Here is a 14,627-nt window from a genome sequence, read left to right on the forward strand (position 1 = left end):
AAGAGCGTGTTTTGGAGATAATGTTTCTCGTTCTCACCATCGCTATGTGCTGAGTTTAGGCAGCACAGTTCCAGCTCTGCCGTAGTTTTATGGCTGCTGCCTGCCAAAGAAAAGCCTCTAGCCAGCCTCCTGCCTGGCAGGCTGTGAGTTGTGTGCTCTCGCTGTGATGTGTGCCTTGCTCGGGTCCATCAGAGAGTCCCCGCAGGGCCGGAGTGCGGGGACCAGCAAGGAGACAGGTGACAAATGCCCTTTTCCCTGGCGAGCAGCCGATAGACCTCGCGCAGAGGAAAGCTTGGCTGGGCTGGTGTCAAGCTGCAGGTGGCAGGAGGGGCCCGTCTGCTCCTGCCTGCTGGGGGGGAGACGATCGCCCTCCCTCTGAATCTGGGGGAGAGACAATTTGCAGACATGTGTTGGTGCATTCCCGGAGGAAGCCAGGCTCTAAATCATCACCTTGCAGCCTGCATGCAGATTCATCCAGGGAACCTATTTAATTAGGGGATAAATTTAGAAATCAATTATTATTTGCAGAAACAGTTTCCTTCCCTCTAATGAGGCTGCAAGGATTCATCCCCCTCTGCCTCTCCCATGACCTTTGTGTATGCAGATCGGGGCTGGAAGCGCTCTGTGGCTTTGCTTTCTTATCGCAGGTGGCCCTTTTGGGGCCCCAGGACTCTTTTTAGGACAACAAACGGGGATACAAACGTGAAACGATGCTGCTTTCGGATCTAATGGTGCGGGGAGACCAGGCCCACTGTTAACAGAGGCCTGAATTAGCCTTTCTGGTGAAGTAGGGGATGGGAAAGGATCTGTACTTGATGGGAAGAGGAGAAGGGGAAAAATAAAGATGAAGAGCTGGGATGGGGAGGTAGCCCCGTTGTTACTGTAGGACAAGGGATGGGGGCGCAGGGAGAGCCTCACGAAGCCTTCGTGCTGGTGGGGAACGCCAAGCGACGTGGCTGGGGAGGAGGGGGACCACCAGGGCTGGGGTGGGGTGACTGCAAGCTGGCAACGGGTTAGGGCTGTAGTGACAGCCAAGCTGGCCTTCCTCTGCTGCTTTGGAGGGACGCGGCACTGGCATGCAATGGCTGGAGACCTCCCCGTGCCTGGCTGGGGCTGGCATCCAGGCAGATTGCTTTCTTATTTTAGCAGGCAAAGCGCTCTCTGCAAGAGGAGGGGAGCGTGCCTGCTGGAGGAAGGGAGCGTGGTCGTGCCAGGGTCAGGCAATGGTGTCACTCCGGGAGAGCATCACTGCTTCGGGCTGGAAGTGTCGCTGCCACTTAGTTCCTTTTAATCTCTGACAAATTGCTTAGCTGCTGTTTTCGTTTACCCACTCCTAAATGGGGGAAAATTATTTTGCCCACAGGCTCTGAGAAGTCTTAATAAATTCATTCCCTTTTATTTATTTATTTATTTAGATGTTAATGTTTCCTCATCATCTGATGCCACTTCCCGAGCCCTCCAGCTGCTCTGTGATCTTGTATCAGCCGCAGCGAGCCCAGTTCATTTCAGCACGAGTCAGTCCTGGGAGAGGCGATGATTTTCACAGCTACGTTTCAGCGAGCCCCTTCTGCTTCCAGCTGCAGCGCTTTGCTCCTGGGCTGAGGCTGCCCAGGGGCTCTGTTCTTCCTGGGAAGGGTCTGTCTGTCTGCCTGCACCCTGGGGTGGCATCCCCTGGGAGCGGCAGGCTGCTCTCCTGTGGCGCTGAGCTCTGCAGGAACCTGGTGGTGCTGGGCCAGGTAGGTCCCTCTGGGTGCTGGGGTAGATGAACGAGCAGGTTCTCCTGGGCGAAGGTGTAATACGGCGCTCTTGGAGAGAAGTGAATCCCCTGGGAGGCTGCAGGAACTCCTTTCCGTAAGAGCTGAGTTTGAGCTTTGTGAGCAGCCGCCACGGTACCTGGGTACCTGGGAGGCTTCGGGTAACCAGAGGCTTTTTGGGGAGTTTCCCCAAAGCCTTTCCCAGGGAAGAGGCAGGGACCCTAAAACTTTTTAACAACAGCAGATGTCTGCCTGGAAAGCAAGCGAAGAAGCCCCTGTTAGTGTGGGAGCCCTGTCACGATGGACGTGGAGGGGCTCCACCAAATACTCCTTCCTGGCAGCTGGTGTTTCTGCCTTTCTGGGGAAGGGCAAGCCCAGACCTTTCCAGGCAGCTCAGCTTTCGATGCGCCCCCTGGCACTCCAGGTGACACACAGGCAGAAGAACCCACGTTCTCCATTACCCATTTTTTTCTCAAGATGCCCAGCCACGCGCCCCCTTGTTCCCAACCTACTGAGTGTGCTCCTCTGCTTTGCGCTGTCGTCTCCTTTTTGAAGAAGGACATCATGTCAGCAGGGAGAGCTGTCCTGGTGCTCCTGTAGGAAGCAGCAAACCCTCTTCTCTCTGTCCCCATTCCTCTCCCCATCTCACCCAGTGCATGGGCAGGTCCTGCAGGGACTGGGGCTGCTGCTGGAGCTGGCTGGGACAGGAGGTCTGTGGGGGAACCATGCTAGAAAAATCACTTCCCAGCTTGATCGGTGCCGTGAGCTATCAAACTGCCTTATCGCTTTAAGAGCTATGTTTCCCAAAGAGAGACATTTAAAAATGCATAGAGGTTATAAAGCACTTGACTAGTTTTAATCAAGCTCTGAGCAATGCTCGCCCCTGGAATACAGCGCCGTTACTCCAGCAGCTCACTCGCTCCCCAGCATACGCAGTGCTCGTGTCGCACAAACCTCACCTAATGCCATAAAGGCTCCTTGGGCTCCTTGTCAGTTCCTTTGTCAGTTAAAGGACAGCAGGAGGGATGCAGGCTGCTTGGGGCTGGTTTAGCAGCTTCTCTTGATTGCTTTGGGACTGGGTTAAAATATTGTGTCCTGCTCGGGGAGTGCGTGCTGCAGCCACAGGCATTTCCCAGCTTGTGGCGTTGCTGTTTAACCAAGGTTCCTGTTCCTGTTTCTCTGGACATGCGAATGCTTTTATCAGTGAGAGTTCAGTATTAATTCATGCCTCTGATGTCCATCACGCACTTAACAAAACTCTCGGCACCGTAGCTGTTGCTCAGAGCTGGTGGCAGGAGCGCCGTACCTGCCTTCCCTCGCCCTCCCTCAGCCGCCGTGAAGAATAACGCGGTGGTTATCTCACGGAGCAGATATTGCTCAGCAGCCTCCGCCAGTGTCATGAGACACTTCAGATCCTCTCTGTCTCGCAGCGGAGCTGCAGCACTGCTGTGCAGGGGGGTCTCTGGGCAGGAACGATTGCACTCTGAGCACGGAGCAGGATCTGTGCCCGGTGCTTGGCAGGGCAGCCCTGGGGGGTCGGGGCTGAGCAGAGCAGCCTGCCCTGGTGCTGCAGCTCTCCTGGCCTGTGCAGAGAGCTGAAATTCCCAGCCCAGGACATCCCTATCATCTCATATAGCCCAACCTTAAAACAGCCACGGGGCAGGGTTTGCGGTGCTGTGTACTTGTTGCCTGCAGAAAAATCTTCCCTATCGAAGCGATGTGCACTGGTTTCTTTAACGGGGACTAATAGCTGAGTTATAAAAAAAAAAAAAAAAAGAAAAGTGCTCATTCCTTTGAAATAGTCTAAAAAGGCTTTTACCAGCTATCAGCAGTTCCCATTTATCAGCTGTGTCTCTTTGGCTTTTAGGATCAGGAGTAAGAGGAGGCACGGGGGAGCTGCAGTTTTCCTCATGCAGCATGGGCTAGCTGCTCTCTCCTTTGGCTAGAGGAGGCTCTCATCTCTCCCCTCTTCCTTGCACCTGCAGGTGCCCTTGCAGAGGTGAACCCTCTGTCTCCTGAGTGAGCAGGGAGCCTTGAGGGAAGTGGCAAAGCTTTGAGGTGTTCAGTAACAGAGCACTCTAAAAACAGACCTGCTGTGCCTCCGCTGGGAGTGGGGAATGAGGAAGAGGAGAGGGCTGCTGCACCCTGTCCGTGCATTGTGGCTATTTCCAACACTTCATTCACACCCATCTCTCTTGCAAGCCTGCTCTTCCATCTCCAGAGGGTACACAAGAGCAGCTGTGACGTTTAGAGTCACTTTCCTTTTTTTTTTTTCTTCTTTTTTGGATGAAGGCTATGTTGGCTGGGTGAATGGCAGCAGCTGACCCCCCTGAGCACGGATCCTGCAGCTCTCCGAGGAAGCTGCAGCCTGTGCCCTGCTGTCCCGGGCCCGGCTCTTCCTCTTGGAGCTGAGATGACCCATCGTGTTGAGCTGCGTGCCAGCAATTTCTATAGGATTGGCTTAACATGCAGCAGCACCGTCTGCCTGCGTGCAGTTGGCTTCCACCGCTGGTCAATGGGAGTCTCTGCTGACAAATAAAAATGGAATTGAATGGAAGGGAATTGAAAGTCAAAAGGGCCCTGTAATAATTTTAGACCGCCTGAGGCGCCACGCTGAAGCCCTGGCATTATAAATAAGGGTAATGTACTAGAGACTGAATTGCAATCAAAGCAGCTGTAAGAAGGGGGAACGTGCGCTGAGCTTCTTTAAGGTGCGTGGAGGCAGATTATGATCTGTAGGCAGTGCAGGCAGATCAATACCTGCTCGCTGGCTGCCATCGGGGCCCCGCAGCCTTTGATTAGAAGGGACGTGGGGATGGTGCTGAGGGCTGTAGAGTGAGGAGGGGAGAGGGTTTGCTGGAGCAAACACCCTGTGGCTGTCTTGAAGCTCCTACTGGGGTGATTCGTGGAAGGGGCTGATTCTGTCCTGACCATTCACCCCATCTCATCTGGTCCCCAGCCTTCATCTGCGTGGTGATGCAGCCTGCTGACCTCTTGTTTTGTTCCACGATAATTACATCTGTCTAAAACAAAAACCAACACACACGCGTGTTTATAAACTAGTTCATTGGGAAGACAAGAAGAATCGAAACGTTCTGGTTGGGTTCACTTTGCCTGATGTTAACTGGAGGAAATCCAGCATTGTTAGTGGGACCACTAGTGTAAGACCAGGTTGTGGCAAGTTGCATGGGCTGCTGCAGGAGGGCTGGAGCTGGTTGGTCTGTGCTGAAGTTGGGCAGATGCCCTGGGCCAGCCTCGGGATGGCTTGTGCCTCGGCTCTTCTAGCTTGAAGGTGAAATATGTCAGCAATGGGGAGAGCCCTTTGTGCACGTGCTTCTCCTGTACCCACAAAATGTAGCACGAGGGGAGAGCTTTACTGTTAAATGGGTGTAAATGTTGAAGACCACAAGCTAGGATGCAAGTGGTAGGCCTTCAGCACTTAAGAAACTCAGAGTGCTGCTGCTCATGGGGGAAAAGTTGCTGGGGTGTTTGGTGGCCTCACTGTTGCCAAAAGCATGGAATGGTTCAGCCTGGAGTCACCGCTGCTCAGCGGGGTGCGGGCAAGGTTTCTCTGCATCTTCTGAAAAGTCACAGGGAAAGATTTTTGTCCAAGGCAGAGCGAGGTGGGAATGCTACCACCTCATCCCAGCTTGTGGTGCTGGGGGTGCTTGTTCCCAGAGCACTCAACAGCTGCAGCCCAGAGCAGGGAGAGGCAGGCTCTGTCTGAACTGAGGGGGCTTTCTTGCTGGGTGGATTCCTGTTAAGGGGGATCTTCTCATCCTTGTCCTTCTTGGCAGTTTGAGCAAAGCCTCAAAATAGCCAAACCCACTTTACTGCCCGTCCCACCTTGCGCTGGGGTGCCTGACACTTTGTCCGTCAAGAGTCAGGCCCGTGATGCTGCTGGCAGAGAAAAGGAGATGCCCAGAGAGCACCCAAACCTGCTCACACTACTGGGGGGGTTCCCCATGGGTCACCTCAAGACCAAGGCTCCATCCATCCATCCATACCAGCTGCCTGCCCCAGCCCCAGGGACAAACTGAGCCCCAGCAGGCACGCGCACAGCCAAAGCCACCCATGAAATACCCTGCGGGTACAGCACAGTGCTCCTCGTGCACAGGGGCTTTGAAAAGAGATGATCAGAGGGATCTTGTCATCTCTTTTCTCCCTTCTTAAACTTCTGAGCTTCTCTATTACTTCTTACAATATTAAGCTGTGTTTCTGCATTGCCCTAGGGAGTACTGTGAGGGGAGTACAGCTAGAAGGAAAGGAACATGTTAACATTGAGCAGAGGGAAAGGGGGAAAATAATGAAGCGAACTAATGATTGAGGAGAAAAAAAAGCACATTGCTACCAAAAGACCCAAACCTTAAGAAATGTTAGGGCCTGTTTGACTGCAGAATTGTCCCCTGGGGAGCACGGGGGAAGCCCCATTACTGGAGTCATTTTGGAGCGAGTCTGCACAGTGCTATAATCTATTCCGCAGGGAGCAATCCTGTGCTGGCAAGGGCACTGGGGAGAGCTCTCTGTTTATGACTTTCTGCATAATTTTGGTTTATTAACATAAGCGGTAGCTAGCACCAAAGAATCTATAAGCTAACACTTGGACGGCGGTTGGCACCTCTGGAGAACATTAGCTCAGGAGAGCTCCTGGACTAATAGCAGGAGAAGTGGTGTTGCAGGATTAGGGCAACGTATGGGCAAGGAGACGATGAAGCAGTTGTCAGTGCTGGCCTCAGTGCCAGCCCGTGTGAGATGAGATTGTGTTTCTGAGCCTGCCATAAGAGGGAATATAATTGCTAACTAGATCTCCAGCTTCCCCTCTGCCGACAGACGATGATGCTGAGCCGTGCAGGTGAGCTGCTGAAGCCTGTCTGCAGGGTGCAGGTCCTGCTGGGCTGAAGCAGGTGGCGAGCATACAGGTGGGAGCAGCCTGGATCCACGCACTGGAAATGACTCACGGGCTTTCTGCCCGTCACGCCAAGGACCTGCTCCTTCATTAAGCGCATCCAGCAGGTGCCACAGCCTGAGCAGCGCTGGGGAGAGGAGGGGAAATGCAGAGAGGGCTTGGTTATTTGGGGAACAGTGCAGGGACGAGCTGCTGTAAGCAAAATGGCTTATTTTAATAACGACCTTCAAGAATAAAAATACAACAATCGTGGTAGATTAGCAGGAACGAGCCAATTAAACACAAAACATGCTTTGTAAAACGGCGTGGCAGATAAGGCAGGGCTGCAACCTCCCAAATAACCGATGAACGCTGAAGCGTTGCATAAGGGCTGGCGGGGGGAGCTGCTGAATATTTCAGGCCTGGCAGCCTGCCTCGGAGAAGGCAGGGGTGAAAAGGCTATCTCTGCCTGCGGTCTGCCGTCAGTGAAACAAAGCGGGAGGAGGAGGAGAGGAGAGGAGGGAGGCAGAGCAGCCAGCAGCCGGAAGGCATGAAGTAACAATTCTCCAACTTTAATATCTGCTGTTTCATTTTATATTCATCATGTCAGCATAATCTGCTTTTATGGGAATCGTCTTGGTTCCCAACCAAGTGCATTTAGGCCTTTTTGCTTTTAGGTTTGATTGTAATAGGAGTTGAAGACTTCGATGAAATGTTTATATGTAAGGATTGCAGAAATAGTGAAGGGAAAATGGAATTACAAAATCACTTGGAAGGGGTCCTGCTGTGGTCTCTGCCATCCCCTTGCTTCCCTGACCTTGTCCTGGACAGTGACTGTCCGACTGACAGGAGCCCAGCTTGGGTTCTGAGCCCTGGAGGGGTTTTCTTTGGATGGCCTGTTCGACTTTTAAGGAAAATGTGAAAGCTGCAGCCCTATGGGACCCAGAGGAAGGGCAGAAAAGGAGAAAGTGCTCTGTATGTTCTTTTCTTGAATTCAGACCATCATTAGCTGATGTCATCCAGCCTCCTCTTGGGGCAGTTGATGTCATCTCTGACACGAGAGCGGGGAGCACCCTGAGATAGCCGGCTGTGTTTAACCATAACAGCCCTTCGGAGGGATTGCTGGGAGCACGTCTGGTGGTGCTTCCCAGTTAATCCTTCATCCGAGATGGGGCCGAGGCAGCACACAAGACCTGGGAGGTGCTGGGGGAAGAGGTTTTATTACTGAGAGAAGGGAGGCGGTGGAGGAACAGGGCAGGGACGAGCTCTGTCCCAGTGCTGCTTCCCCAGAGCAGACTGGGAGGAGGAGGCCGGCCTGGCCACTGCTCCGAAATGGCGGCTGCGGTGCTGTGGGCGCCATGTGGTGAGGCTGCGGGGCCGAGACGACGGCAGGACAGAGCAAAGCACCTTCAGCTGCCCCAGGCAATGCAGGAGTGGGCACGGGGCACGAGGGGAGGGAGGGGGAGAGGGCTGAGGTGGGTGAAATGGGTGTGCTTTCTGGTTGTGGAGCGGGGAGGAGGAACGTGAGGAGCCCTGAGCAGGGGAGGGCTGGTGGGGCCTCAGGAGCCCAGCAGAGCTGTGTGGTGGGAGGTGAGGGGCAGGTGCGAAGAGCTGGGGGCAGGAGGCCGGCTGAGGCTGGCGAGGAGACATCTCTGGAGCTCTGCTGAGGGGAGGAGAAGCAGGACTTGGTTGGTGAGCAGAGACCAGGCCGCGTGCAGCAGCGACGGCCCCACACTGTGGTGAAGGAGGGCTCTCCTCTTCCTCCCTGTGAGCGCTGTCTGTCAGCACAGCGAGCAGGTAGGGGAGGGTGAAGTGGGAGCAGTGGGGTCATTTTACTTCACGTAAACGTGAAAAAAAACGTGAAAAAACGCCATTTTACTTCACGTTTCATCCAGGGAGCTGTGGCTGTAGCACTGGGACAGACTTCAGCGCTGTGTGTGAGCCCTTACTGAGCTCTCCCTGCCTGCTGTGTGCAGAAATCTTGAATAGCTATAGACTACAAGTGCTTTTCCATTGCTGCCCATTTAAAACCGTGGCTGTATCTCATTCCATTTTGGTGCAGGAATGCCCTTAATTTGTTCAAAAAGCATTTGAAAGCTCTGATAACAGGCAATCTTGCTGCAGACTATTGCATTCTTCCTGATGGATGGCGTATCACTGCTGTAACTACTGTGTAGATAGGGGAGTGACAATGCGTGTCCAGTGAAACATAGGCAGTATAATATTTATGTCAAGTGTTTGAGGCCAAGAAACTTCCCTGCATTTGGATATTGAAGTGTTCAGCAGCTAACAGGGCTCAAAAATGTATTTTTCTTTTTTTTCCTCCCTGAGCAGCAGCAAACCTGATTGAAGGCTCACGATATTCTGGCAGTGCTGGGAGTAGTAATGGCCAGGTTTCTTGCAACACGGGATTCAGGGGTGAAGAGCGTTCAGATATTTATAAAAGTATGGTAAATGGCACCCAGGCTTGGCAAGTCAGCTTTCGTCAGAAATTGCCTTGCTGCTGGGTTTTGCTTAAAATTGTGAAATGAATGTTAAATTGAAGTTTCTACTTTTGGAAGAGACCTTTTGAAAATGAAACAGGCTTATCTCCAGTCTAGGCTAAAATCCAAAAAATTGCCTGGATCTCAGAACTCCCCAGAAATGTTCTCTGTGATCTGTTTAAACATCCCATGCAAAAACGTGTGAGAAAGGTAAGAATTCTGGAGAAATACTGACCCTGGAGTTTTTCCCTGCTTCCCTGCTGCCATGCAGCCTTGGGGAACAGGGGTGGTAGGGTCCCAGTGGCTCCCGCATCGGGTCTCTGCTGTAGTCTGGGTAATACAGCCTCCTTTGCCAAGCTCATTTGGAAAGGTCTGATGCAGGGATGTGTGGGTGATGTGTGTCACGAGCGTGTAATGGTGTAGATTGTCCTCTCCTATGGGTGACTGTGCTTCAGAGCAGGATTAAGATGGCTTTGGATAAGCAGGGTCCTCTCTCTTGATGCTTCCCATGGTCTCCTTGCCTATATAGAAGGGATTGTGATATCTTTCCCAAGGCTGAATTATTCCTTTTGCTCCTAAAAGTAACCTTTGCTGCAACTTTAATTAGGCAAGATGCTCTTCAGAATGGACCTTTGAAGTATTGCTGTGAAGACAACTGTGGTTAAATAGCCCTGATATTGTTCTGGTGTTGTTCTTTCTTTTACTACTGTAAGAAACCCTCTGCTCTCATCTCTCTCTGGACACACTCTCATCCCTGGAACGTGCCCAGAGAAGGGCTACAAAGCTGGCGAAGGGCCTGGGACACAAGTCCTGTGAGCAGCGGCTGAGGGAACTGGGGGGGTTTGGTCTGGGGAAGAGGAGGCTCAGGGGAGAGCTTACTGCTCTCTGCAACTGCCTGAAAGGAAGGTGTGGGGAGCTGGGGGTCGGCCTCTTCTCACAGGTAACCAGTGATAGGACTGGAGGGAATGGCCTCACGTTGCACCAGGGGACGTTCAGGTTGGAAATGAGGATACGTTTCTTCTCAGAAAGAGCGGTCAGACATTGGGACGGGTTGCCCAGGGAGGTGGTGGCGTCACCGTCCCTGGGGGTGTTCAAGGAAAGGTTGGACGTGGTGCTTGGGGACAGGGTTTAGTGGATGACATTGGCAGGGGGACGGTTGGACCAGGTGATCTTGGAGGGCTTTTCTAACCCTAATGATTCTGTGATTCTTTGCAGTTGAGAGGGACGGTGTTCATTTCGTTAGGCAGTCTGAGCTTGCAGCAGCTCCTGTCCTGGAGCGTGAGCCGCAGGGCTGGCTGGATTTACAGGGTAAAGAGTGCAAGCAGCCCCTCCTGCTACTGATTTGCTCCAGCAAACAGCTATTTATATTAAAGTAGAGAAGGGATTATTAGGAGACATCTCATTGCAATGACAGAGATGTGACAGTGAGTTCATGCATCCTCTCCAAAGTGCAAGCGTGGGCTCTTTATGGATCCCATGCATGGTCAGGAGCTGTTTAGTTTTTTCACTTTGAGTGCTCAGATGTGCGCAGAGATTGGGGATAACGACCGGCGCTGTGCTCGGGAGGCAGCGATAATGAGCACAGCCCTCGATGAGGTTCAGCTGGCAGCGCTATGCCAGCAGCATAATTAGCGAGGTGCTGAATAAGGGGGTTGGCAGTAATGGGGTAACCTTGTCCCTGCCCTCAGCAGGGCTGTGATGTGCCGCGGCAGCGCAGGGGCTGGGGGCACCCCCCAGGAGCAGCTCTGCTGAGCCCTCCCGTGGCGTGGTGGGGACTTTGCTGTGAGCAGGGGGGACTGCGTCGGCTTTGATCTGTGGCACAAAGCCAGGAGCCGCTGCTAAAAACGCATTGGTTTCAGGGCTAAGAAAAAGCGTTCCTGAAGAATGGAGAAGGTTTTGTTGCTGGGTTGGGATGTGGGTCTGCAGAAGTGCCTGGTGTTGCAGCCTGGGGGGCCACCAGTGGTCCAGCACCTGGGTGCCTTGGCTTTGGTGTCGGTAGCTCCTCGGGATGGCCTCAGCTGGGCTCACTTCTTTGTTTCCCCTCAGAGCCGGAGCTGGATGTGCTTTTGCCCAGCTGCGTTCAGGAAAATGAAACGCAAAATGCCCCAGCTGTTCCCTGCAGCTCCGCTGGCAGGGTGAGGATCCACGGCCTCCCCTGGTGACCTTGTCACGGGTGGCGGGGAGGACCTCGTCTCCATCCCCACCTCTGTGCAGGGGGAATCTGAACTTGGGCCTCTGTCGTTTCTGGAGCAGACACCCCTCAGGGCTGCAGTTACATGGATGTGCTTTGCCCTGGTCTTCTGCAGAACGGGAAGCCGGCGGTGCAGTGCAGCTGACAACCCCTGTCCTCACCGCAGGGGCGTTCAGGGGATGCCCCTCAGCTGCCACGCCACAGAAGGTGCAAGCACGGATATAAAGGAGAGCGTTCGTCAAGGATTACGAAGCATGTCACGATCCACTGGAGTCAGGCGCTAGGTTCCTCTTCCCAAACAGAAGGGAATTGAATTTGGGTCCCCCGCAACGTGGATGATTGCTGAAGCCGTGGGCCCGGTGACTAAGAGGACTGCCACTGGGAGCCTGACTGCCTTCCCATTGCTTGTATTGCAGATGGAAAAACAAACACACAAAAAAGAGGTGGTGGAAGGAGAAATATTTTGGCTTATTTTGCACTTGGATCTTTTTTTTTTTCGGTTTTGGTTTGGCTGCCAAACTGACAAAGCGGCTCTTTGCAGAGATCTGTTTAAAACTTGATGGGCAGCTGCGGAGCTGTCAGCGCTGCTGCTGCTGCTGCTGCCTGGCCAAGGCAGGAGCTGCAGCTGGGCCCTGGAGCTGCCGCCTCTGGGGGCAGGCTGGGGGGCACACACCTGGGGCTCGCTTTTTGGTCTGAAGTGCCCCAGCCCCTCATCAACCAGGTGTGGTGCTGTCAGCGTGTAGCTCGGGGATGCTGCGTCGGGTGCTGGCGTTGGGATGCTGTCGTCCTGGCTCCTGGTGGGCTGAGGCTGTAAGTCACCGCGGGGTGGGACGTGGCAGGTAACAGAGGCAGACAAACAGACGTGCAGCCCAAGGCCGATATTTGTCATGCCCGGTGGGTAGCTTTTCTTGCTGGTGCTTGTTAGTCTGGGACTGGTCCTGCTAAAGACAGCTCTGGTGCTACCTGGAATAAGGTTTCTGGTGTAAACCCCACCAGAGCATGCACGCTTGTCTGTGTTTTGGCTTGTTTGGCACTGCGTGCCCTCCATCTGCCTCCTGCCCACCAGCAAACCTCCGCTGGGCCTGGCTGCAGACCTCTGGGGGCTTCTTCCAGCTGCTTGCTGGGCAACCTAGAGGAGGTTTATGGAGTCCTGTGTAGCATTTTACTTACCGTCGTTGCTTCTCTTGTCCAGAAATCCCAGGGCACCTCATAGCCCCTTGCTTTTGTTAAGGAAGAAAACTGTTACTGTCCGTATGCAGGGGAAATAGCGGGCAGAGACCAAAACACAATGCTCAGGTTCACCCAGCACAGAGGCAGTGCTAGGGGTGAGCCTCACCAGCCCTGATTTCCAGGGCTGCTAAACGTCTGCCTTCCAGCATGGTGCAGAAATCTGAGCCTCGGTTGTGTGTTCTGTCCCTGCAGAGATGTCGGGGACGGTGGCTGACATCTCGCTGGTGCACTGGAAGCAGCAGTGGCTGGAGAACGGCACCCTATACTTCCACGTCTCCATGAGCAGCGCCGAGCAACTCTCCCGGGCCACCCCTCCCAGCCTCCAGGAGCCTTCGGAAATAGTGGAGGAGCAGATGCACATTCTTCACATCTCTGTCATGGTGAGTCGGAGCTGCCGGCTGCGTCCGAGGGCACGGGGGACATGGAGGAGGGGACGGGAGGTGGTACAGGACAGGTTGGAGGGTCTGGTTTGCACGTGTCCGTGTCCCTTCTGTGCTCCTCGTCTGACTCCGAGCCTCCAGAGAGGGACAGATGTGTTTGAATGGGCCAGCAAATGAAGGGGAGTTGGTCTTCTGTGAAAGTGAAATAAAATAAACCAACAGACTGTAGGGAAGGTGCTGCTGGGAGGACAGCAGGAAGCTTGTGAGTCCTCGTGCCTCTGCTGGCAGCTGTTGAAGCGTGTTAGTGGGGTGTTTCTCCTTGGTCCTGCATTCTGGTGTGTTCAAAGGCAAGAGCAGGGGCTTGATCACTTCTTTCTTGAAGCTTTTGTAAACTGAATTTTACCTATTGAGTGGGTACAAGCCATAGCATGATCCTTTTTTTTTTTTTAGAGGGTAAGTCTGACCTAAGAGTGAAGAGGTGATCCAGATGCTTTGAATACCCTTTATCTCAGGTGTTTATCTGGCATTTTATTAACATACGTATGTGCTCTGCTGCCTTCTGAGATGCTTTGTTCAGCATCATATGAGATGGTTACCTATGTGTCTGAATCTGGAGCACCATCCCTCCGTGCTTTACAGCTCCGTTTGTAGATTGGGACTGAACGGACTGCCCCCTGTCTGCCTTTGAGACGAACTGCCCCACTGATGGAAGAAAAAAACAAAGCCAGACTTGTAGGTCCCCAGAGTGGGGTGTGTGTGTGCGTGGCACCAACCTCTGCAAAAGGTGCATCTGTGCATATCTTACCGCCTGCGTGTTATCTCCACACCTTCTGGTTTTTCATTTTGGAAGGAGGAGCAGAGAGGGTAGCTGCGTGAAGGCTTTTTTTTTTTTTTTCCTCCCCTCTCTCCACTTGAACGAGCAGCTATTTGGCTTCTACAACTTAAATCTGTGTTTTTGAGTGTCTCAGCCCTTGTCAGTGAGGCTTTAGATTGGGCACTGAGTGCATGTGAATGCGGAGAGAGGCTTTGCATTAAGGCTGTTGGGCGAGATAAGGCATAATATGATAGCGGCATGGCAGAAGGGACAGGAGCTGGGCACCGCAGCTCAGCGGATTGGGTAGGGAACGTTTCTTACATCCTGCTAAAAGTGTCAGTGTGATGGAGCATGGGGGGGAGGTAGAACTGGGATACTTAGAAAATGAGCCGGAAAAAACAAGTGCGAGAGAGAGAGCAAGGAATAAAGACAGCAAAACACAAGTCGGGGGTGCGCAAAGCTCAGTCCCTGGTTTGCATGCGGCATTGCTTGGCTGTTCTGGGCAAGCCTCTGCCATGGGGACGTGGTCAGTGCCTGGGGAGGCACCTGGTGTTCGGTGCAGCTGCTCGAAATGCAGGCTTTGGGATGTGTGGAGACTTTGGGACGGTACGAAATGCAGGGAGAGATCTTGTTGGGGGCTTCAGACCTCGCTGCAGCTGATCTCTTTCTAAACACAAGATGATGATTGCAATGGGTTGATGCTTTGGAGAAAGGGAGAGAGGTTTTATTTGAAAAATTCCTACCCAGAGCCTTCGCTTGCTGTAACTTGTGATGTAGGTGCCGTGATGGCAGTCGGGTGGAACTGAAGACATGACCGTGCGTAGCAGAGAGATGTTCTCGTGCTCTGATCCTGGGCTGGCTGGCGAAGGCGTGCTCTGCCACGCACCACC

General features: G+C 53.3%; 1 protein-coding gene across 5 annotated transcripts in view; it reads left to right on the plus strand.

The window, feature by feature from the left end:
- ASTN2 (astrotactin 2) overlaps window positions 1-14,627 on the plus strand; it is a 348,717-nt gene that overhangs the window by 48,453 nt on the left and 285,637 nt on the right. For all 5 annotated transcript variants that reach the window (XM_013182791.3, XM_066980984.1, XM_066980985.1 and 2 more), the window contains exon 2: window positions 12,736-12,923. In XM_013182791.3, coding sequence (XP_013038245.2) covers window positions 12,736-12,923 — 188 coding nt within the window. The remainder of the gene's footprint in view (window positions 1-12,735; window positions 12,924-14,627) is intronic.

This window comes from Anser cygnoides, chromosome 20, assembly GCF_040182565.1.
Source record: "Anser cygnoides isolate HZ-2024a breed goose chromosome 20, Taihu_goose_T2T_genome, whole genome shotgun sequence".
NCBI lineage: Eukaryota > Metazoa > Chordata > Aves > Anseriformes > Anatidae > Anser > Anser cygnoides.